General features: G+C 44.0%; 1 protein-coding gene across 3 annotated transcripts in view; it reads right to left on the reverse strand.

Annotated features, from left to right (window-relative positions):
* The window catches only part of SLAIN1 (SLAIN motif family member 1), a 61,621-nt gene that overhangs the window by 17,964 nt on the left and 18,103 nt on the right, over positions 1-25,554 (reverse strand). The window contains exons 2-5 of one of the 3 annotated variants that reach the window (XM_053311294.1): positions 23,958-24,097; positions 11,068-11,217; positions 7,595-7,744; positions 16-369 (exon numbers count right to left, since the gene is read on the reverse strand). In XM_053311294.1, coding sequence (XP_053167269.1) covers positions 16-369; positions 7,595-7,744; positions 11,068-11,217; positions 23,958-24,097 — 794 coding nt within the window. Of the gene's footprint in view, positions 1-15; positions 370-7,594; positions 7,745-11,067; positions 11,218-21,742; positions 21,801-23,957; positions 24,098-25,554 lie in introns of those variants that run through there. The other 2 variants (XM_053311297.1, XM_053311295.1) reach the window with 2 other exon arrangements.

Consider the following 25,554-nt stretch of genomic DNA (forward strand, 5'->3'; position numbering starts at 1 on the left):
GCGTGCCAACCTTACCTCCATTAATCCTGTTTGGTTGCTGTTCAAGAGGATTTTGGGCCTGGAGAGAATAATACTGTTGTTGTTGTTGTTGATAATTATTTGAGGGGAAATATGGGGAAGTTGGGCTTCTCCTGCAGTCCCGAATACTGGAGAAAGTCTGTGAATGGGGAATTCCTCTTTGGAATGGGGAGCAACGAGTAAGCCGAGGCTGTGGGGGTGGCAGATGATCAAATTCTTCTTCCTCATCTTCAAGGCTGTAGCGATCAAATTCCTGGTCACTGCTTGTCCCTTTCTTGCCCGAATGAAGGGAAACACTGGAGCTGTTCCTTGATACAGATGCTGAAGTAGAAGCATAGTCTTGCCTGAGACCTGGAAAGTGTAAGACAAGTGACATTTTAGTGTACTATGTAGCCAAGACCTTTCAATTACACCACACTTTCCATCCCTGCCAGAGTCACTTTCTACAAGATATCTGGGAAGACACTGGAGCATTCCTCCGAACCACCACCATGTCCATAAGAAATATGAAAACATAATATGAGAATGGATGGACAGATTCAAGTCGCTGAGAAGAGACTCATGTGATCATGTGAAGAGACTCAATGTAAAGTTGTATATATAAGCCCTATTGTGTCTGCACACATGTACCTGTTTTTGTGTGAATGATTGTACATGCATTCATTTTAAAAATGAACCTGGATTCATGCCCCGTTAAACTCAGGGCAGAGATAGGAAATTTACTACCATATGTGTGTTGAACATAAGGTGTGAATAACTGTATGTGTGTACCTTATACACAAATTGTACTTACGTTGATCATAATTTGTGAATAGGGCTATAGTCATTTTCACATATATGTTCTCCTTTTCAGAATATGAAGTTACTAATGCGAAGTGGTACTAAGATTACATATATTGCATTTTTAAACATATACTGAAAATGCAATATAAGAACTGGTAGGATATTTAGGCAAAGAATTAGTTCTCTATCCATTTACAACATAACTATTTCATTGGGTCTCAGAATAGATTACATTATACCTCATCTTATCATAAGCCTTTGAAATATTTTAGTCTTTAAACAAGTTTTTTTTAAAAAAAAAAAAATTCACAATGAAATAATCTATCTATATATTTATTTCTCCTAGGCGTACCTGTTGCTAATCCCATGCATGACAGCTCTTGTGAGAGCAGCTGCCTGGGGGATAGCGACAGGGATGGGGAGACAATGGCAGCAGGCCAGGCTGGCCAGCCACTGGGAACAGGAGACTGGGATGGGCTGTGCTGTGCTGGAAGAAGGAGGTGGCGGCGGGCCGGCATGGCCCAGCTGCCGAGAGCAGGAGGCGGTGGGCGGCAGAAGGAGATGGTGGCAGGCCAGCCTGGCCTGGATGCCAAGAGCAGGAGGCAGCAGCAGCGGGCCGGCCCAGCCACCGGGGATTGGCGGGTGGGAGGAGGTGGCGGGCTGGCTTTCCGGCTGGCCCGCCAGAAAGCAGGGGTGGGGAAGAAGAAGTGGGCTGCTCCTACCAGCGGGTGGCTGGCCGGCGGAAGCAGGTGACGGGCAAGCGGGCGGGAATTGGGTGCATGGGAGAAGGTGGTGGACCAGCTTTCTGGACAGCTGGCCTACCAACCAGAAAGTGGGGGGGGGGGCGGCCGGCGGGAGCAGGTTGCTGGCTGGTTGCCGGGAACTGGGTTGGTGGGAGGAGGTGGCGGGCCAGTCGGCCCACCACCCAGAAAGTGCTGGGCAGCGGGGGGGGGGGGGGGTGAGATAAGTGGGCAGTGGGGAGTGGGGAGAAGCAGGCTGGTGGAGGCGCAGATGCTCTGTGCCTGGCCTAGCTAGTAACAATTAATATTAATAACAGGATCAACTAAGCACCACTGAAATAAATGAAGCAAGTTAGTCATGACCTAATTTAGTCATTACAAACTTAGCCTGGGTCTTTCTAGTAATAATAAATGAACTATTGTTATGTGGTGAATTGAAATAAAGAAACTTATTTCTGAGTTTTACCCCTTTCATCCATGTTGTAAGAATACCATTACTTATTTATTTATTTTATTTATTATTTAGTTAACATATTTTTATACCACCCAAAACTCACGTCTCTGGGTAGTTTACAACAAAATAAAAACAGAAAATAAAACATTAGTTAAAAACACAAACAAGAAATTTAAAACATAACAATTTAATTTTTTTAAAAAAATTAAAATTGTATATGTTCATTCATATAAAGTCATTGGGTTTATTTTCATATGAGATATCAAATGTATTATCAATAATATCTGGATATTCTTTCTGTTTGTTTTTACTTTATATATCCTAGTATATATAGATTTTATCTCCCTCTTTTGTTGTAGCATTGGAATACATTCATCAAGAGAGTTTAGAACATCCTCTCCAGGCACTTCAAATTGGCCCAGTTCTTCAGCCTCTGAGCCTGAGAAGTTCAATTCCGTAGATTTGTTCCTATCTAGTCCAGCATCCTGTTTCACACAGTGGCCCACCAGATGCCTCTGAGAAGTCCACAGGCAAGAGGTGAGGGCATGCCCTCTCTCTTGCTGTTGCTCCCCTGAAACTGGTATTGAGAGGCATCATGCCTCTGAGGCTGGAGGTGGCTTATAGCCACCAGACTAGTAGCCACTGAAAGTCCTGTCCTCCATGAATTTGTCTAAGCCCCTTTTAAAACTATCACAACTAGTGGCCATCACCACATCCCATGGCAGTGAATTCCATAGATTAACTATGTGCTGTATGAAAAAGTACATTCTTTTGTCGGTCCTAAATTTCCTGGCCTTCAGTTTCATGGGATGACCCCTGGTTCTAGTGTTGTGAGAGAGGGAGAAAAGTTTATCTCTGTCCACTCTCCAATCCATGCATAGTTTTATACACCTCAATCATGTTTTCCCGCAGCCGCTTCTTTCCCAAACTAAAAAGCCCCAGATGCTGTAGCCTTGACTCATAAGGAAGGTGCTCCAGGCCCCTGATCATCTTAGTTGCCCTCTTCTGCACCTTTTCCAGTTCTACAATGTCTGTCAAGTTCTGGTCCAAGGCCAGGGAAGTTCATGGCTCGGCTGCTCGATGTTGGCTGAATGACAAACGTTGAAACTCAGCAATGAGTGGGAGTCTGGAGGTGTAATTTATGGAGCAAGCCGAGAGCTCTCAGCTGGTAGAATTTACGGCTTGTCAGCCTTCAATAATAGGCATTTGCTCCTCCTTACAGCTTCTAATTGCGTCCTGCGTTTAGAACACCTGCGTTGTTTTGGTGTCAACAGTGTTTCACTGCCTAGTTCTTCCTCCGATTGGCCTCTCACACTTTCTGTTGACTCAGGCTGCTGTGCCTGTTCTAAACCCTCAGCTGGATCCATCACAGCTGTCTCAGGAACGCTGACCGTCGGGCTCTGCCCCTCAGACACTCCTGACTCGGCCAGAAAGCTGCCAGCCTCCCCTTCCTCCTCGTTGTCGGAGCTCAAGGGCATGACAATGTCCCTCTTAAGATACAGTGACCAGAACTGTACGCAGTACTCCTGATGTGGCTACACCATAGATTTGTATAAGAGTATTATAATATTAGCATTTTTATTTTCAATCCCCTTCCTAGCAGCGTGGTGTAGTGGTTAGAGTGCTGGACTAGGACCAGGGAGACCCGAGTTCAAATCCCCATTCAGCCATGAAACTAGCTGGGTGACTCTGGGCCAGTCACTTCTCTCTCAGCCTAACCTACTTCACAGGGTTGTTGTGAAAGAGAAACTCAAGTATGTAGTACACCGCTCTAGGCTCCTTGGAGGAAGAGAGGGATATAAATGTAATAATAATAATAATAATAATAGAGTGCTGGACTAGGACTGGGGAGATCAGAGTTCAAATCCCCATCCAGCCATGATAATTGCTGAGTGACTCTGGGCCAGTCACTTCTCTCTCAGCCTCACCTACTTCACAAGGTTGTTGTGAGGAGAGACTTAAGTATGTAGTACACCGCTCTGGGCTTCTTGGAGGAAGAGCGGGATAGAAAATGTAGATGATAATGATGATGATGATCCCTAGCATGGAATTGGCCTTTTTCACAGCTGCCCTACACTGAGTTGACACTTCCAATGAGCTGTCCACCACAATTCTAAGAAATCTCTCCTGGTCAGTCACTGCTCAGACCCTATCAGTGTATATGTGAAGTAGGGAACCTTTGTTCGAATATGTATCACTTTACTTGCTTACATTGAATCACATCAGTTGAACCACACCAGTTTGGAGAGATCCTTTTGGAGCTCCTCGCAATCTGTGTTGGATTTCACTACCCTAAATAGTTTTGTGTCATCTGCAAATTTGGCCACATGGCTGTCCAATTTCTAGATCATTTTTGAGTAAGTTAAAGAACATGGGTCCCAATACAGCTTGCTGGGTGACCCTACTTCTTTCTTCCCTCCATTGTGAAAACTGTACATTTATTCCTACCTTCTGTTTCCTGTCCTTCAACCAGTTACCAATCTACATATGAACTTGTCCCCTTATCCTGTGACTGCTAAGTTTATGCAAGAACCTTTGGTGGGGAACTTTGTCAAAAGCTTTTTGGAAGTCCAAGGATCACCTTTATGCACATGCCTGTTGACACTCTCAAAGAACTCCAAAAGGTTAATGAAGCAAGACTTGCCCTAGCAGATGCTATTTATTTATTTATTTTGTATACCGCCCTTCCAAAATGGCTCAGGGCGGATATGTTGGAGATCCAGCTCCAGTAGTGGCATTGGGAGTAGAGGTAGTCAGTTAGAGTCTCCTTCTCTTTGCTATTTATCTCTGCTATGATCCCTCAATGAATATAATGTATGTATGTATGTATGTATTGATTTGATATGATTTTTATACCGCCCTTCCAAAATGGCTCAGAGTACTCAGGGCGGTACCCAGGATTAGCAGTTTCTCACTGGTTCTCACCGTTCCAGCAGGTTTCCATTATGCCCAATATATCCATGTTTTCATTAGCAACCAAGCACTCTAGCTTGCCCATCTTGGCTCAGAGGCTCATAGCAATGGTACATAAACACCTATACACCAAGTCTCTTACCTGCCATTGGCGTGTCCTCTCTCCCTTACCGTCATTTGACCTTTCTGACCAGCTGTCATGTGTTTGGTCTGCTCTCCTCCTGGTTCTACCCTGTCCCTTTCTGGTTTATCTGAAAGGTTTGCACCCTCACATCTTAGGGGATTTTCCTTGCTGAAACAGATACCACCCAGTTCCTGTCAACAACTACCCAGGCGTCATTTTAAAAGCTGCTCTGCAAACTTTTTTATTTTAAGCATCAGCAGACTGTCTCCATTTTGGTTCAAGTGGAGCCTGTGCCTTTTGTACAGGCTTCACTTGCTCTAAAATGTATCCCAGTGCTTAGCAAATCTAAACCCCTCCTCCTGGCACCACCATCTCATCCACACATTGAGATCTCTCAGCTATGTCTGTCTTGCTGGCCCTGCGCGTGGAACAGGCAGCACTTCAAAGAATGCTACCCTGGGGGTCCTGGACTTCAATATGCAACCTAACAGCCTAAATTTGGTTTCAGGACTTCCCGGCCACATTTTCCAACATCATTGGTGCTGATGTGCACTATGACAGCTGACTCATCCCAGCACTGCCTAACAGCCTATCTAGACACTGTGTAACATCTGCAACCTTCATACCAGACAGGCAAGTCAACGTGCAGTCTACATACGGATCACAAACCCATCTCTGTATGCCTCAATGATTGAATCATCCATTACTAGGAGACCCCTCCCACCCACAACCCCCAGAGTATCTTCTGTGTGAAAGTATATGGGTGCATTACCCAAGGAAGGGGTCCCTTCTGATGGAGCATTCCTCTCTTCTTCGGAATGATGTCCTCCTTCCTTGAGATCTTTATTCTCCATGATAACAGAGGAGCTGTCAGCCTGGGAGTGGGATGCCTCCATCATATCCTGAGGGTCTCATCCACATACCTCTCAGCCTCCCTGAGCTTCTCCAGGTCAGCCACCTTGGCTTCGAGGGAACAAACTTGTTCTCCAAGAGCGAGGAGCTCTTTGTCCTAAGGGCACACCCATGGCTTCTGCCCCTCAGGCAAATAGTCATACATGCAATACTCCATGCAATACACTCAGAAGTACCCCCTCCTCTGCTGGCATCCTATCTTCATAACTAGTTTCATTGACTATTTAGAATATATAGAACTTGTTTACTTGAAAGCTAGGTCTCAGCTGCAGTTATCAGCTAATTAAAGGTTTTAAGCTCTGTCCTCCAAGAAAATTACAAAAGTGGGGTAGTACTCACCTTCTCCTCATTCTGGGTGTCTCTCTGTGATAAAAGGGAACTGCTTGTGTGCCTCCCCAATAAACTCCAGAAAAAACTCCTTTGATATCTGTTAGCAAACTCCTGTTTGCAAAACACCAGGTAGCAAAGCACCCCTTGACTGAGCCTTGTCTTCTCAAGCGCTGCTTCCAAAATGAGCCACCTCAGGAATGTGGGCCCTCCCACAAGCTCTGTGACTCACCTGCACTGTCTCTCTAGGCACAATTGAAACTGAACTAACTTCACACATACAAGTTCATCCAATACTGCAGGATGTGTGAATGTGTCAGCACTGATCAAATGCCACTTTCATATTGCTTAAGTGCACAGTCCACACATTCAGTTACAAGTACAAAGTAAATACATGATGCATATGCATATGTGTAGTGCCCCCAAGAATTAGTGACTAGTTCCATCTCACCCTCTCACCATCTCATCTGCAAAATGGATAATTTAATTAACCCATCCAAACGAATGGATAAAATGAATGCAGGTCTCCCACATCCAAACACAACATTGTTTGCTGCACAGGACCACCCACTCCCATGGTCTCACTTCCCAAGAATTACAGAAATTACATTTGTGAGTGCTTTTTGAAATTCTACCAGTGACTTTGCATCTCCTTTTATCTTCCAGCCTCTTGTGATTTCCTCCTCAAGTCCTTATTGCTCTTGTGTATTGTGTTTCTTGATGCCACTGCCTGAATTCTTCCAAAATCACAGTGGGGGTTTCAGGTTTAGCCAGCAAGGTCCTTTGTACCTGCCGCTGGCTTAGCTCCTCAAATGTAACAGAGGGTAGAGGGAGCCTTGGGCCAATTAGCTGAATGCAAAAGGGAAACTTGGAAGATCTTAAGAATCTTCCAAAATCCTTGATTAGCCTTTATAAAATTAACCCCTTTCATATTTACTCATATGGCATGGGCTTTTGAATGACACCTTCTTGATGCAGATCAGACAAGCAATTTCAGAGCCTTTCAATGAAAGAAGACAGATGGCACTTGCTGCTTACATACACAATTACCCCCAAACCCACTTAGTTCCGTACTCAAGTCCCTTTTCTTTGTACTACTTCTAAAACCAAACATACTATGCTAGCCAGCTACATGTGAAGATAATGTATAGTTCTGGAAAGACCATCCTCAGCTGCAATAATGCCAACTGCGAATTACATAATCTATCAGCACTTTCTTAAAAAACAATCCTCTCCTACAATAGCTTACAGAAACACTTTCCACCAGGTTAAAAGTAGTAACAAAGAACCATTTAAGAAGAGGGTGGGGGAATAGCAGCCTACTCTCTTCCTGAAGTCGTGCCATGATCTGGACATCAGTGAGGTCTTGCAGTTTATATCCCATGGAGATGGAATCATCTTCTATTTCTGAGGTGCTCAATTCACTGTCTATTGAAGACTGGGGGCTGAGAGGGGAACTTCTAGAAATACAACCTATAAAATAGTAACAAAAACAAATAGCTTAGGCACTAAACAAGGAGTGGATGTTGCTACATTTCAAGCGACATTTCAAGCGCATACACAGGAAGCTACATTTGAACAGACCTATCACAAACATTTTCTTTCACATCAATAAGTTCTTTTAATACTGCCCACTGAAAAGCTGTCTCTTAGTGCTTTGCTTGTTAATTCGTTACTGAAGAGACACAGAAGACTCAATTCTGCAAGGTTGAATTTTTTGACTTCTATAATAGGGGTATACTTGAACCACAATCTGAGCACCAGTTTGAGCCCTGGTTGAGGGCAGGAGCTTTAAGAAAGAGGAGAGCAGGTCCATCCCTGCATGCACGTATGCCATGTGTGTGCTGGCGCTGCACGGGATACTTAGGATGAGGAAGCAGCATGGGGCAGCGGAGAGCCGGTAAGGACCTGCTCTCCTCTTTCTTAAAGCTCCCCACTCCCAACCCGGGCTTAGACTGGTGCTCAAACTGCAGTTCAAGCACAGCCTAGACTGCCAGCAGTCCTGAATACATTTGAAAAACTCAACACAGATTCCAATGTAGATTTTGAATTCCTGAGAATTCCAGCCAGAAAGTTTTAGCCCTCATGGAGATAAAGACAAATTTGAAATATACAAGCAATTTCTGCAGAAGCCTGAAGCAGTGTCTGTTCTTTCATGGCTCTGCTCTTTTTTCACATCCTTCAGAATTTTCACACATTTCTAACACTAACTTATTCATATATCTCCTGCCACTACAGTGCTTCTCTGATTAAAAATACCCCACAAATTCTGGAAAATGTATATTCCACATATAAAACAAGGGCAAGATCATGCAAAGTAAGATAAAATTTATTCTGAGCATGGAGCTTGTGATTTCTTTCTTGATATTGATAAAGAGATCAAATCTGGATATTTCCAATCCATTAGGTTTAACCATCAAGTTTAGCCAAACATAAATTTAATTCTCCACTTTGAAAGATGGTTCCACGCTGAAACAATTGTGGAACTGGCATTGAAAGCACTAGTTCTGCTCTAGTCCAAATGGTAAGCCATGCCATAACACAAGGAGGCGGGTCTCACGATCCATGAGACCCGCTTTTTCCAAGACTGCGGGGAGAGCAGGTTGAGCCCACTCTCCCCACAGCCGATCGGGCAGGGAGCCCTGGGCGGCCAGATCGACCACCCACACATTTGCTGGTTCTGTGACGGAGCCGGCAGGGGCTTGGGGGAGAGGGGGCCAATTGGCCCCCGCAAGCTCCAGCATGCCCTGTGCAAGTGCGCAGGGCATGCTGGCAAGACCCCCGGAGCCGGGAGGTGGCTTTTCGCCTCCCCTCCAGGGGTCTTCTCATGAGTAGCCGCGGCATGGAGACGCGGTGCGGCTACTCATGATCTAATAGCCCGGGTTTGCAGAGCACTCGTTCCACAAACCCGGGCTAAGGGGTGGGCTACTTGAGCGGGTTAGCCGCTCAAGAACCTCCGGGCTCGCAGCTGAGCCCGATGGTTCTTACGATTAGCAAAAATCGGGCTAGGCTCTCCTGGCCCGATTTTTGCTAATCGTGTGAATAGCCCCAAGGTTTACCAACAAATCAACGGCAACCTATAACCAAAGATGTGCTTCCCTTACTTCCTTCTCCCTGCATAGAACTAATCTGTTCACATGGTGCCTTTACTTGAGCACTGTGCAAACAAAAAACACAGAGCCCTTTCGAATGATCCCATGAGCTGACTTGAGGGCAGGCAGCGGGGAAGGCGACAGCAGCTTACCTTCCCTGCAGATGATCGAGAAGAGCTGCTGGGTGTGTGGATCATGTGCCCAGATGAGCTGCTGCTGCCCCAGGCAGAGCAGAGGTTCGGGGGCTGGAATGTATCATCCTGGGCCCTGGAAATCCCACAATGCACCACGTAAGTGGGGATACTGTGGAGATCCCCCCGCCCCACCGGAGACTGTGTCTCTGCCTGCAGGGAGCAGCAAGCGCTGACACATGAGCAGTTAGCCCAGGTTAAGGTCACGATCACACCCTTAACCTCAGCTAGCCAGCGGGCTCCCTAGGTGAGTTTGCCGCCAAGACACTGCTGGGAGCCACGCAGCTCCTGGCGGTTCTCGCAGGCAGCCAAGCCCGGGCTTAGCTGCCCTGGCCCTGCCTTGGCTGCTCATGAGAACAGCCTCATAGTTCAATGTCATCCTTCCTTATGCTAGGTTGCCTTGCTGTTTACAAACACCGAGAGGCTATTCCCACGAGCAGCAAAAATTGGGCTAGGAAAGCCTAGCCCAATTTTTGCTGCTCGTGTAAACCACCGGGCTCGCAGGCGAGCCTGGTGGCTTACAAGTGGCTAGCCCGCTTAGGTAGCCCGCCCCTTAAACCTGTTTTTAAAAATTGTGAGTATTTGCAGCGCAGCTCTGCTCTGTGGCTACTCACGAGTAGAACCCCGACTGGGAGGCTGAAAAGCAGCCTCCCGGCTTAGGGGTCTCTCCAGCATGCCTGGCCCCTGTGCACTCGTCTCTCCAGCATACCCTGCACACACTAATCATGTGAAGAGCCTCCTTGCCTTCAATAAATTACTATAGCATCTTTATTGTCCAGACAGAACATTTGGCATTCAATGAATGCATAGGTCCTTCCCAAACTGTGGTCACTGCCCGGCAGTACTGGACTAATGTTGCAGCCAGATACCACATAGGTCATGGCTAGGACAGGTCACAGTAACTTGTCCCAAAGTAATAATGCATGAAAATATCCCATGAAGTACTGAAGAAGGAGCTGTGCTTCTTCTCCAGAGGAAGAAAATTCTTCACGCCATCCATAATCAGGCACCTCTGAACAAATGTTCAATAGAAATGAGAAAAAGGAGGAATAATAATAGTTTTCTTATTATTTAGAAAAAAATATTTTTAAACTAGGCCAAGACTTGGCCCCCAGCTCTTAGGGCCAAACTGAGAGAGGGCAGTCATATGTGTTTATAAAGTGAGGTAGGTACTTTTCTTTTACACACAAAAATAAGTACATGGGTAAGGAGAGCTAAATCCTCTCATCTGACAAGACATGGAGGGGGAGGATTAGCTCCCCTCGTCTACTGTTCATGTTTTGAGGGTATTAAAAACAGACATTACTACCACCCCTCCCTGTTCTATACAGGAAAGGAGTAGCCATATACATCAATGCATATGACTGCCTTTTCTCATCTAGTCTTGCCCTTACATATACCTTAGTCAGTCAGCAAGTTAAATATCTCAATTGCTGAAGGGGGGCGGGGAGCGGGAACAGCAGGAATTTATACAGAACTTACAGTGCTATGTTAGTAAGAAGGCAAACATTACCTGTCTTTTCAGGTGTTAATATTGCTTTATTGAAGGTTTTAGAAAAGGCAGGAGTGTTAAAACCATTGCTATATGGAGTGAGCCTTGCAACAGGGCTATAGGGAAAAGCCAAGGAGACAGATGTAGAGAAGAGACTCCGCCATCGACTAGCTGTTAACAGACACAGAAAAGAAAGATTTCAGGTTATATTTGGCAGCAGAATGTGCTTGTTTAATAGGAAGTAGGTGGCAGGGAAGCGGGTGGAATGCAAACAACAACCTATCTAGAAGTGTCTTGTTAATTGCAGACAAGAGAAAAAATAGGCTGATATTTTTAAAAAAAAATGAAAGAAAGCTTGATGCAAATGTGCAGAAATTGGATAAGTTTAGAATATTTTTCTACAGTAACGTTTTTAACATTTCATCTTTCCTAGTACATGCCAATAATTGTCATGCTAGCCATCTCAAGATTGGTAGAGTTGAGGAACAAGAACTTCAGTATAAAAACACTGATGTACATTAAAACACTCAGGAAGATTAGAGATCACTGGAACTGCTGCAACCAGTGCAGGAGCTGCTCTGCTCAGTAAACGGTTACTGTTAGTGTTTTTACAGAATACAGTATTAGTGGGTTTGGTTGGTTGGGACATAACTGAGCTGAGTTAAGCCAAAGGACAGTAAAAGTACAGGCTTGCTTGTCAAGTGCTAAAAACGAACGTAATCTCTTCCATAAGCTTTTAAGCTACCAGACATACATAGTTCTTCCTTTTGCCAACAGAAATTCAGAGTTACATAAGCATGAATATTTTGGGTGCATAGCTGCACATTCTGGAACAGGCATCTTAGATTTCTATAAAATATGTAACATCAAAAAGCATTTGATCAAAGTCACATCCATGACATCACAGGGCAAGGCTTAGGGTGTTTTTATGTATATTGACCTTATTTTTTGGGAACATAAGCCTTAATGACAAGAGAGACTTTCTGGATGCACCATAAGTGCTTACACAATAAGAAACTAGAGCAGGGATGGCCAACCTCTCTATGGTCAGGGTTCACTTCATTCTCCAGAGAGTGCTCCAGAGGCTAACCATGTAGTTTCCAGTACAAACTGAAATGTGTGTGCTCAGGCTCTATACTCGAGTTGGCACTGCCTATTATTAACACAGCATTAAAGTCTTCACAATTCTAGGGCATTCTATGTGAAACCCAAAGAGAGCTGTAGCATTCCAAGTATAGAAAATCTCTCTCACAACTTTCCAAAAAACCATTTTCGTTCTCTGTCAGCAAGCCCTTTTCCATCACAATGCTATTAAAATGTTATCTGGTTGCAAAGGGGCCTCTCTTTCAGGGCTCCCATCCAGCCCACCAGCTGGCCATGAGCAAAAAACATCAAAAGAGCCAGTCTTGCAAATGGGGAGCACAATAATGACTTGCACTTGACATCCATATAGAGTAGCTGAACAATTGATATTTGTTATTCAAACTTGAATTGTTATTCAACTTGAGTTAAGTGGATAACTCGGGGCCAAACTACATGTTATATTAAATGCACTGTTTGGCCCTGCATTTGGGAAGTGTGTGTGTGTGTGGGGGGGGCATATAAAGAATCAGGATTAAGAACCATGGGAAAGAGGTATATTTCCCATCACATAACAGTCCCAACAAAAAGTGTGCCCTTCATGCTATTAGTCCCCGGAGTAAATAGCAGCTTCACTCTGAAGTGTTCATCATGCACCTTATGATAGAAAACAATGTGGTTTATAGCAATCATTTAGAAAAATAAGTACAGTTGACACACTTCCCAAAACACCCATAGTATTTCATTGAGTAAAGAAACCATTTTGAGCTGATACAGCTTTCTGGCCAATTTGCCAAATTCCTTCCAGTTCCCATATGTGATAACTGTGCACTTCGTGAAGGGGCAGGGTTTAGTAGAAACTGAACTCCCCAAACTCATGATGTCATTACATCTCATGTGATGTCACTGTGCTGTGCATAAGACTTCCTACCAGAAGTAAACAGAGCATGAGCCTATAAGCCCTGGTTCACACAACTGAATCTAGGTTTAAAGTGGGTAACCAACAGTAGTGTGATTGTGTGAACCCACACCAAGATTACCAATGTCAGTTTGTGACCTGAGATGAATCTGTGATTCCCACCTTGGCAAAGGTTCACACAATTATGCTAATGTCAGTTGCTGACATTAAACTGATTCAAATGATTGTGTGAACCAGGCCTACAACTAAAGCTCCTATATTGATGGATCCCATACTGACATTTGAGTATCACTATTTAATGGACAATCCGTGTGTGTGTGTGTGTGTGTGTGTGTGTGTGTACACACACACACACACACACACACACACACACACACACACACACTGTTCCTTAATCCAGAGTATCACATTCCCAAGAACACAGTGGACATCCCCTTTGTTCAGTACATTAAACTCAATAGTATAGAGACACTACAACTCTATGGAGTTCATCGTTCTACTCATTTTGATATGGCAATCCCATTAATGAAATACACAACTACCATTGAGCAATAATTTACCTCAGGCCCATATATGTTGTGACTCAACAAGCTGAATATAGTCAACTAGGCATGTATGGAAGCTTCGTCACTGCACACCAAGGGGCATGATAAACCTCCTGCTTTTGAAGCTTGGTTACAAGGTGTAAAAGTCTGCTTTTCCAAAAAAAAGTCTGTTTTCCAAAAAAGCCCAGTCTATTACCTCACCAGGTTTAATAATTAAATGCATTAGCTAAGTACTTCAGTGTAAGATTTATTTTAAGAATAGGCAGGCAGCCCCCATTTTAGAAGAAAACTCACAGGTAAAACCTGCAGTTTTAAACTCACGAACGTTTTGTACTTCTCGTTATGTCACCAATGAATAGCAAAAACAAGCCCAAAAAGAGCCTTTGTGGTTCTACTTTCTTAACACAACATACTGTTTTGTAACAGTTTGATCATTGGCCAAGGCCAATTAAGGGCCTGCATGCTCTCACCCACAGATGCAATCAACAATGCAAGTGCAAAGCAGCATTCATTATTTTGTACAATAACAACGACTGTGTGATCGCTCATTGTGAACAAAGCTACTTTTATTGCAGCTGTGACAGCAAGAACTACACTAAGGACACAGTATTTGTGGCAAAGGAAATAGAAGAGGGCAGCAAGAAAGTCACCTTTTTCAAACAGGGAGATATCCACTAAAAGAGGTGCAAGACCCACCCTGACACAACAGTCTTTTGAAGAGAGGGGGAAATTGCTCAACCGTGCCCCTCCTCATAAATGCAACTTGGACAATTTGTGAACTGTCTACCAGGTCATATTTCTGGCCTGTTCACTAGTTTTATCAATTATGTAATAAATCACTGTCATAAACAATTAAATGAGCCCATGCACTACTAGGTATGCATGCCAAAGGCACTAATTCGTTTGCTTCAACAGTTAGGGTTCCTGTATGGGCAATACAGCTGTAGACCTTAGTATGTATCAAACATTACTTTATAATAAACACTGAGGACATGCACGCAATCAAAAATGGAGTTCTACCTGGGTTTGGGAGCTGTGTGTGCTCCCTTTTCAGTTGTGTGGAAGCAAGGTAGGAGGAAAACTTTCCTCCTTCCTTCCTTCCACACAACTGAAAATTGGGAGCACACACAGCTCCCAAACCCAGGTAGAACTCCATTTTTGATTGCGTGCATGTCCTCATTCTTTAACATAAATTTGATTTTGTTCCTATTTACTCTTGACTACATTCGAGAGCAAGGCTTTGCTAAATCTATTTTCTGTTGACTCGGTTAGAGCATAGGGGCAGTGTCAGGGGCTGGCATCATTAGGTCCACTGATGATCCAGGAGACCACCTTTGTGCCCCCAGCTTTTGTGTGGTGGCGGCAGAGCTACTCCCTCAGGACCTATGCAGGTAGGAGGGTGCACACGGAGGGCAGTTTGCCAAGGGCCCCTGGTACCTGGAGTTGGCTCTGCAAGAGCAAAAGGCCAGATTCTTAGTATTCAGACCAGACTTGGGCAATCCAAAAGCCTGCCAATTGCAGAGGAACCTATTTATACTGCCACCCAATGCAAGGGTACCCCTACAAAGCGGACTCTGAGGCTGGAGAACATACAGGTCCAGGTAGGTAAATGTTTTAAAAACCTATTCCTTTGAGGAGGAGTTCAAAAACACAAAAATCCCTGCCTCACCAATTCAGCTAAGTCAACATGTGATGAGAACTGATGGGAGAGTTCAAGCATGGAAGCTTGAAAATGAAAACACAGCTTAAAAGGATACTTGGCCCAGACAGAAACAAGAGAAAAAAGATTAAGAGCCTGTATCACTATGTCCAGAATGATCTAGTATCTTATAAAGAGTCATTTCTCACAGACAGCCAAATCAGGTTGGAGCATCTGTGTGCAGTCTGAGCACACTACTCTATAGGTAGGCATGGCATTTCAAACAACTTGCTCAGCCCTATGAAAGGACAAAGGGGTGGGAACAGGAGAAACTGGCGATAAACTAGGAGGCAGCTTATACTGATCCTCCAAACTGAGTAGAAAACTGGTTTAAAATGCAAAATGGTACCCTGGGATTATTGCCATTGTGAGCTGCTATATCTTCTGATCAGCATTTGGTAGCTTAGGCAAATATTCTAGTCACTGTAGGTATTGCTGTCGAGGTCTGTTTGGATTTCCTTCCGTGCAAGCTACACCAAGCCTAGGAGCTACCTCTATTAGGGACATTGATTGATCAGCCCATTATGCCAATGGAAAGTGCCTATTTTTTCTCCTGAGTGTGGTTCTGGAAGCAATGCTGTTATGGATGTACTTGTCAAAATATGGGATTAATCAAAACTGGCTGGGGTGTAAACTGAAGGAAGAGGAAAGAAATGCCTTCAATGTATTGTTGAGGGAATTAATGTATTTCAGTGCAGTAGTACATTGGTGGATCAAACAATCACTTGTGGGGGCAGGGGAAGGGCTGTCTTCTATAAGCTGCAGATGACCCACTCCAGCCAACTGCTGAGCTGCTGTGATGTCTGCACTGCTGGCAGGAAGAAGCAAGACTGTGAGCCTGAGAGCCAGAAAAAAGAGAGAGGTGGTGGCCGAAACGTAAAATACTGATTTGAATGAGCCAGTCCACTCTTTTTGAGTCGGGGTTTCTGGTGCCTGACAGAAATCTCTAGGGATATCTATAAAGTTTTCCAGTGCCTTCCTAACAAAGATTACCTTAAGAACTGAATGCATGAAGGAAAGAATTTCAGTGAGTGCAATATCCCGCCCCTCTCCGCCACTTGGGCCTACAGCAACTGCAAGAAACATGGGGAGGGTGTGCGTTTCTGATCATAACCAAGAGAGTTAATGAATTGTGGGTTTTTAATAATATTTAGCTTTGGTTTTTCTTCATATCATACACATCCTTTACCTTTTAATATTAGCATTTACATAACATTATCATGGTAATCCTTATTGCAACACTATGCGGTAGCTCAGTATCATTGTGCCCTTTTTGCAGATGGTGAGCTGAGAATGAGAGAGTGGTTTGTCTTAGCCACAGTCTCACTAGCTGACATCTTGACTTCCTTTGCTGCATGTGCACATTCTCTGCATTAAAGAGTAAAGCAGTCCATCTGTCATGTGAGGAGGTGCTCTGTGATCATCTAAAACATGTCCCTGAGGGTCTCAGAGCCCTCGGGGACATATTTTCTGGGACCACAGACTGCTTCAGAGGGAAGAGGAGAATGGCAAAAATCACACACACCCTTGTGTGACTGCCCATATTGCTTTACTCTAAAATGCACCAAATGTGCAAATGCTTCCTTTGCTGCATGAACACATCATAAGTCAGGATGTCAGCCATTGTATGGCTTTAGGCAAGACTGGACCCTGAACCCTATGGTTCAGTCTTTTAGGTATTGCATTGCGCTATCAAAGATTTTACTGGCAATTTCCTGGCCTACACTTTACACCCTTGACCCTTACACCCTTGGTTTTAGAGAAGTGAGAACCTGCACCTCACTCAGAGAAATTCATTAATTTCAACAACATTCTTAGAGTTTCTTTTGAAATGCCTACAGATATATTACTTGAAAAGCGACAGGTAAGTGGCACCTCCACACCTAAGGTGATTAGTCATATGGACCTTATTAATCTTTTATTGTGTCAAATACCAATTGTGCAAACTCTTGCACTGATTCTCTCAGCTTAAGGGTCAAACTGCACATTATGCAGGAGATCTCTTTCTTTACTTCAAAGCAGCTGTGGAGAGACTGCTAATGTGATCCAAGATGTGTGTTGGCAGGGGGAAGTGTGTGTGTTGGCAGGGGGAGATGCCTTGGCTAACCTTTCTCAATCATAGTCATCACACCCTAAAGCTGCTATTAGCCCCTATGGAGAAAAGTGACAGGTATAATATAGATACCTGCCTTTCCGCCCTCAGTGGGCTAGCAGAAGCTTCAAGGTGGATTTCAATCAGAGAAGCTGCATGTAGGCAGGGGGTTAATCACTCTCCCCTCTTGCCACTTTCCCAATCAAAGCTCCTGTGGGAAGCTGCTAATTTAAAGAAAAAGTCACCAGGAGATTTGCTCACATATTTCTTGCCTCATGTGTAGCTTGGCCTTAAAACAGATGAAACAGGCAGCATCCTTTACAAATATTTGTTTCCATTCAGATTACGTGAATTTTGTTTTCAATGGTTTATCCCATCTTCTTATTTCTTTCACCAGGGTTTTTTTTTTTTAAAAAAAGAAGTGGGTTAGGCAACAGTTCCTTCAGCCATCTTGCTTGCAATGAAATCTTTGCCATTAGCATAAAGCCACATGCCAACTGCATCACTGCCTGTAATTGTTCTTGGGTTTGCTTCCTGGTTCTGTCTCTCGACTTTTATGTCCAGAAGATACAGCCAGGAAAACACCACTAAGAAAACCCCACAAAGACCAATGTGTTCCAAGCAAAAGAAATCTAGCCCACAGAGCAGAAAACATTCCCACTGACTACAAGTTCCCACATTCAAATTTTCTATACAAGGTGCTTTTTGTCAATTAGGAAAGCATGTGAATTGGTTCAGGAGCACATGCTTTGCAAGTGATCTCTGATCCCGCCCATGATGGCCTGGTCAGAATATGTCAAAATTACAGAGAAACCTCAATTTTATGTACCCTCAATTTTATGGATTTCAGATTTTATGGACAGCATCTGCAGAATCATGTGTTTTGTCTGGTGATCTGTTTTTTTAAACTTATTTTATCAACTAATGTGGCTATTTTCTTTTTCTTTTCACCTATATTTTAAGGACTTTTTGCCTAAATCCAGACAACCCTTCCCCCATTCATCCGTAAAACTGAGGTTTCAACCCCATTTGTCACTTCTCAGGCTTGGCGTGCCAGACAGTGTGGTTTCTTCATGAAAGAAAAAACATCAGTGACAATACTTTGCTAATCCTTTCAGAATACAGAAAAATATTAGCCCGATTCAGACCTTATGCTGCACAAGTATACACATGTCTGTGCACTCATACAGGTGTTTGTGTGAATGGCTGTACATGTACAGTCAAAGTATATGTTAAAAAGTTCATTATAAAAAGTTAGTGAACCTGGATACAGGCCTTTCAAATGCATAGTACAGATAGGAAGTGTACTTCTATATCAGCTTTCAACATAACATGTGAATGACTGTACTGTGTATAGATCTGTACCTGTGTGCACTACACACTCATTGTATGACTGTTGAACATAGTGTGCGAATGGGCCTTCCACAAGAACACCTATACGTAATTAGCTTTTCTCCCCCCAAATGATCTCTTCCCTACTTTTTTTTTGTGGGGAGGGAGGATCATGCACAAAGCAAAGTGTTGGAGAAAATTGTTGGCCATATGAATGGTTGAACAAACACTAGGCTGAAATCCCTTTCCCCATTTTGGAGCTCCATTCATAGGGTATAAAAGTGGAGGGACCATTTTGGAGATTTTCAGTGGTGGTGAGGAAACTTACTGGTGCTCCCCCTAGCAGTTAGAGACTGCTTTTGCCCACCCCTCCACACACCCCAGAATCCCTCTTACAACAATGGAAGAGCCTTATTCAAAGAGGCATTCCTGGAGATAAAAACTGTGGTCACTGGCAGGAGTAGCACTACTACCATAAAACAGTTGGTGGTAAAAATACATAGGCTGCTTCTCCCCCATCCTCCAATTCCTCCAAAATGAGAGAAGTTGCAGCTCAACCCCATGCTGACTCAAAGTTGTGCAGCATCCAATCAAATCAGAATGTGCATGCTGTAAAACTTAATGATACACATCCAGAGCAGTGTTTCATCTCCGTAATGCTGTGCAGTTGCTGCACCCTTCAGAGCTAACATCGGGATTGTACAAAATGGGCGATTGTATAAACAGCACTTATTCAGATTTCCCCATTGTCCTGGAAGAGGAAATCTATGGAAGCACTGTTTGCCCATCTACCCATTTGCACAACCTGATGCTGCCTTTGAAGGGTGGAACAGCCCTGCAGCACAGCATTATGCAGTTGTAATACTGCGCTGGGTGTCCAGCAACATCCCCAGTGGCCCAAAGGAGTCATTACATTTCTATTTCCTTCAACTGAAATGCAGTGAAACCTGTGAAGTTCTCTTATGCCTATCTACACTACTGGTCCATCTATTGTCTACTTTGACAAGCAGCATTTCCCCAACATTTCAGGTAGGGGTCTTTCCTAGCTCTGATCCTTCTGATCTTTTTCACTGGAGATGCTGGGAACTAGACTTGGAACTTTCTGGATGCAAAGCCAGTGCTCTACCACTGAACTATGGCCTCTCCCCGTGAAAAATAAATCTTATTTATTTACTTTTTCTCTGTCAACCACTTTGGCAACTTCTGTTGAAAACTGGTATATAAATAGTAGTAATAGTAATAGAAATGAGGGTATTGCTCAGACACAAGCACAGCCTGGGATCAATGCATCTTCAGGAACACCTTTTACCATATAAATACCCCACCCCTTCCAAAGGGAGGGGATGGGCTTTGTGCCCCATCCAGGACATTAATTTGGTGGGAATGAAGGCTAGAAACCATTGTAGTTACTAACTCTGGAATCAGGCCCAACCTTAGGGCGGGGCGACCAGGGTGGTAGCCCTGGGCCCTACTTTTGGAGGGGCCGCGCTGTGCCAGCGAGCGGCGGGCAGCCTCACAGACTGCCCACATGCTCGGCTCCTGACGGCGGCACGCATGGCAGCCACAGCATCTGCCAGCCACCACGTGTGCTTGCCTGGGGGAGGGGGGAAGCAAGCCCTGCTCCTGATGCAAAGGGGGCAGCTCCACTCTGAAATGGGGCCACACACTCCGTTTCAGAGCAAATACTGGCAGCGCTGTGTTCACAGCGTGGCCGGGAGCTGCTTTCCCTGCCTTAAGGCAGGGAGAGCAGCTCCTGGCCAGCACTGCGCTCACAGCGCTGGCCGGGATTTGCTCTGAAATGGGGAGTGTGGCCCCATTTCAGAGCGAGGCCACGCCCCCTGCTGCATCTGACGTCAGACACTGCTGATGTCAGACACAGGGGAAGAGCCCCTTCACCCCGAGCCCCACAAGGGATGGCACTGTCTGGAATACTTCTACAACTGAAACCCGCACAATCAAGCTTCAACCTGCCTTTAGAAGACAAAGACATTCTTCTTTTGTAAGTACATTGTAATCAGGTCAGTTATTTTTGCAAAGGCAGTCAATACATTTTTAAATGTAATTAAATTAAAGCATTTGCAGACCTAAGACACTATCTCTGAATATTCTCACTTCCCTGTCATTGTTGCTCACCTAGTTTCTAACTGGTAGGAGAGCTGGTCTTGTGGTAGCAAACATGAATTGTCCCCTTTGCTAAGCAGAGCCTGCCCTGGCTTGCATCTGAGGGGGAGACAACATGTAAGAACTGTAAGATATTCCCTTAGAGGATGTGGCTGCTCTGGGAAGGGCACCTGCATACTTGCATGCAGAAGGTTCCAAGTTCCCTCCTGGCATCTCCAAGATAGGGCTGAGAAAGACTCCTGCCTGTAACCTTGGAGTAGCTGCTGTCAGTCTGTGTAGAAATCAGGGCTGTTCAACTTTGGCCCTCCTGCAGATGTTGGCCTACAACTCCCATAATCCCTGGCTATTGGCCATTATGTCTGGGAATCATGGGAGTTGTAGTCCAAAAACAGCTGGAGGGCCTATGTTGAGCAGGTCTGGTAGATGGAGCTAGATGGACCAGTGGTCTGACTGAGTATAAGGTAGCTTCCTATGTCCCAACTGTTACCATTCTGATAGACTTTGGGACTGGTTTATATTTATAAGGAATCAAAACTCCATGAAGAACAGTTGAAGAACAGCCTTAACCTGTACAACTACAGGCTGTAGCTCTCAAAATATCAAAGAGCTGAGGCAAAAAGTGGTTCTAGGTGGCTGGTGATAATCAGCAACTCTGCAAATTTTAAGAGACCCTTGCAAAAGCGCAAGTAGCACAGTTGATTCTCAGAGATACTGAATAACTACTGAAGAAACCTCCCCAAATGCTAGGCAAATTGCTTTATGCTGCTCTTCTCCACTGACCTGACATTTGCAATGCACTTTAGTTTTCAAGTTGTTTGCTTAGTATACTGAAAATGCACTTGTTATATAACCCTGCATTCTATTTTTCACAAAATGTATTTGACGTACGAATTAAATGCAATAGAGACCTGCAGCCAAATGTCTCGGTGGTTATTCAAAATCAACAAACGAAACTCAGGGTCCTCTGTCTCCAAAGCTTCCCAGCCGCCTCCTCCCTCTCCCACAAATAGCACACAGGGCCTAAGGATAAGAAGGTCAACGTGAGAGTTTTATACAAACTGCCATTCTCCTTGAGCTCCCTTCCCATTTCTCTGCCTACTCCACCCCTCCTTCCCTCAGGTCCCATTTCTCAGCACACTGCTTCATTTCTTCAGCTGCCCTTCTGGTTGAAGCCTCTACTGCTTCAGTCCCCGATTCCTGGGCCCTCTTCCCCACTCAGCAACCAAACCTGCAGCCTCCTGTAGCCCCATTCCTGCACATGGTATTCAGTCTTTCCTGCTCCTAGACCCTACATGAGGATTTCCCTTCCTCCAGACAAACCGCCCCTTAACTTCCCTCCCAGCAGATGTGCATTGTCAACATTCTGTTATGAATTCACTCATGCCCCTGAACAACATGGAGCTACTCTCAGCTCAGCCAGTGGCAGGGGCAGGGAAGGGTGACTGAGGCAACAGTTATTGCATGCCTACCGAGAAATAATGGGAAATAATGGGCTCAAAAAGAACATAAAGCCCAAAAGCTTTCATAAACCAGTGTAGCACATACATGCCTGCTGATCCTGAGCACCAGGCCACATCAAACATCCTCTGTTACAATCAGAGATATGTTCATCATAAGTAACGCAGTGTTTGCTTACTAACTTTAGGCCCAGAGATCAATGGCAGAGTATCTGCTTCGCACGCATAAGGGCCCAGCATCTTAAGTTAAAAGGCTCTCTGAGAGTAGCTCTGGGAAAGACGTCTGCCTGGGACCTTGCGGATGGGCTTCCAGTCAGAGCAATACCGGGCTAGAAGGATAATCAGTATAAGGTTCACTTACTCAATCAACCATTTTTTCAGTGATGTGGTGTCCAATTAAGATACTACCTCACGTGCAAAAATGTCAATTATCTGGTAACAACACTTTCATATCAGAATACTTGCAGTAACAAGACAAAAATGAAAAGAAAAACCCTTGAAGAGAGTATTTTCCCTGGTCTCAGTGCCTGGTTCTCAAACGGGGGTAATATGTGTTCATTTTCAGTAATTGCTTCTGAAACCCCAGTATCCTGGGGTGAAAGTCACATATAGACTATAAAAGTAAAAGTGACATATAGAAACAAGAATTCTTGAATAACAATGAGAGTTAACCCACTAGGATTGGCTACAACCCTCTCAGCCACTGATGGAAAAAACAACACATAATAATGAAATACTGATTCAAACATCAAAAGGAAATTTGAAAGTAAAATTATCTTCAATTTACCATGAAGACTCTCTGTTGGGAAACTCTTGACAGGTTTTAGATTTCAAATTCTGGTTTTATTATGTTGGCAAAATATCTGGTTAGTTTTGCTACATGGTATATGTACTAAGATAATTTATTAGTTTTGAATTTTTTATGTGATAAACTATTACTGAACTTATTCAAGGGCTAGTTCACACAATTAAAAGAATACGAATACAAATACGGCAAATATTTATATACCCCTTTTCAAAAAGAGTTCCCAAAGCAGTTTACATAGATATAAATAAATAAATAAAACGGCTCCTTCTCCCCAAAGGGCTCACAGTCTAACAAAGAAACACAAGATAGACACCAGCAACAGCCACTGGAAGGATTCTGTGCTGGGAGTGGATAGGGCCAGTTGCTCTCCCATTGCTAAATAAAGAGAATCACCACTTTTAAAAGGTGCCTCTTTGCTCAGTTAGTAGGAGACTTTGAAGAATCTTTGGTAACTATTCTAGATTTCATGGTGTGTGTCCCTCAAGGGGAAATCACAATGTTGGGTTGGCACTGTGCCAACCCAACATCTCCAATTTTCCCAGGTTTACACAACTGGAAAATGGGAATATGTGCACTGTGGAGTATGTACACCGAATCTAGCATTTCATACTTACTGTATATCCTTTTAATTGCATAAACTGGCCCAAGATCTGACTTATTCTTGACTGCTATATGCCCCATTCCTCTACTGTGGAACATATTATATATGAGTATTAAGAACAATTCAGTATAGAACACCTTGCACAAAGAGGATCCTGTCTCCATGTGTGGTCTCCTGGTTGATTTTTAGCCAACCTAATTAGAAATATTAACTGAGGAATCCAATGAAAGACAATGAATGAAAAACTTTACAAGTACCTTGTTCCAGTCTGAAGCACAAAGAGCGTTTTGCAGCTTCCATCTCAGGGCTTGGATGATCCAGAACATGTCTACACCACTGCAGAGGGCTCAGCAATTTTTCTTGGGGTATGATGCTTTTAGCAGGTGCAACATACAACCTAAAGCAGAATAAATGCAGATCTTTAGCACAATACATAATTTGATGAATGAACTGTGCCCATCTTAGTGCATCTTTTAGATTGCGAGCCCTTTGGGGACAGGGATCCATTTTATTTATTTATTATTTCTCTGTGTAAACCACCCTGAGCCATTTTTGGAAGGGTGGTATAGAAATTGAATTATTATTATTATTAATCATCATCATCATCATCATCATCTGAGGCAAGGCATGAGATGAGTTCCTCATCAGATGTGCATCCCTCTCCCTGTTGATTTTTAAAAAAAATTTCATGCATGTGTACACACACACACACACACACACACACACACACACACACACACTCACTCACTCACCTTGACCTTCTTGTCTTTTGCTGTGACAATGGCCACCACTGCTTGATGCAGCATGTGCATCCTCCTGCACCTCCTTTGTCTCTCCCTTTGTGCATTGCTGGACTGGTTATGCAAAGGGGGAATAAGCAGATAAGGAAATGTGGTAGCAGAATACCAGAGATGCAGGGTGTACCTCTTTTCATAACAGCCCAGAAATGTGTGAAGAAGGCGGTGGAGGTTGTGTGCTATGCCGAATCATGTAGTGACAAAGGGTTCAGCCACTGTGAAGGAGGAAATTGGGAGCAGCAGAAGAATGTCTTAGAGTGACTCCTGCTCAGTGGGTGGTGATGAGGCAGGTGAGGCAGTGGGGGGCTCCCTGCCAATGCTCCAATAATCTGCTGCTTGAAGCCACCGCCTCAACTTGCCTCATGGAAGGAGCACCCCGTGCATGAATGTTCATCTTCAGCTTCAAACCACACAAGTTTTTAAACACTACAGTAGCAGAGACCAAGGGCCTTCTCAAGCTGCTGATGCTGCTGTTGTTGTTGTTAGAGTCATTGTAACTCACATTTTACAACACTTACATTTCTTACTACAGTGTAAGCTCTGAAATTACCTTTTAGGCAAGAACACTAAACAGACTTGGAATGTATCAGAGTTAATCGCTTCTGAGAAATCTACAACACAGCAAGGCACTAAGAAGTTGGTTCGGATCCTGAAAAGTACTTAAGTGTCTGTCAAGTCAAAGATATGTTTTATCTCACTGCAGGCAGTAGGGATGATTCACTGTAAACTACATTGTGTCCTTACAACTGTCAACAGTCTGCTATCACCTTTAAATAATTAATGGATGGATATTACTGATTACCTCTGTTTTAGTTAGGTCACTTTTAAGGCAGCGGGTTCAGCACATGTGAAAACCCGGAGGGAGTGCAGTGCTAACCCCTGCTAGCCCAAATGGCAGACTGGGAGATTAGGAGAGCCAGCACAGATGGCACAGTTTAAATAATGGGCTTCCCTTCAAATTACTGGCATAATTTTCCATTCCACTTTGTACCTCCTTCTCCCGATGATAATGCCTCTCACACCAGCAGCTTTATGCTAACTCACAGAATCACCTGAG

This window comes from Hemicordylus capensis, chromosome 3 (assembly GCF_027244095.1).
Source record: "Hemicordylus capensis ecotype Gifberg chromosome 3, rHemCap1.1.pri, whole genome shotgun sequence".
NCBI classification, from domain to species: Eukaryota; Metazoa; Chordata; class Lepidosauria; order Squamata; family Cordylidae; genus Hemicordylus; species Hemicordylus capensis.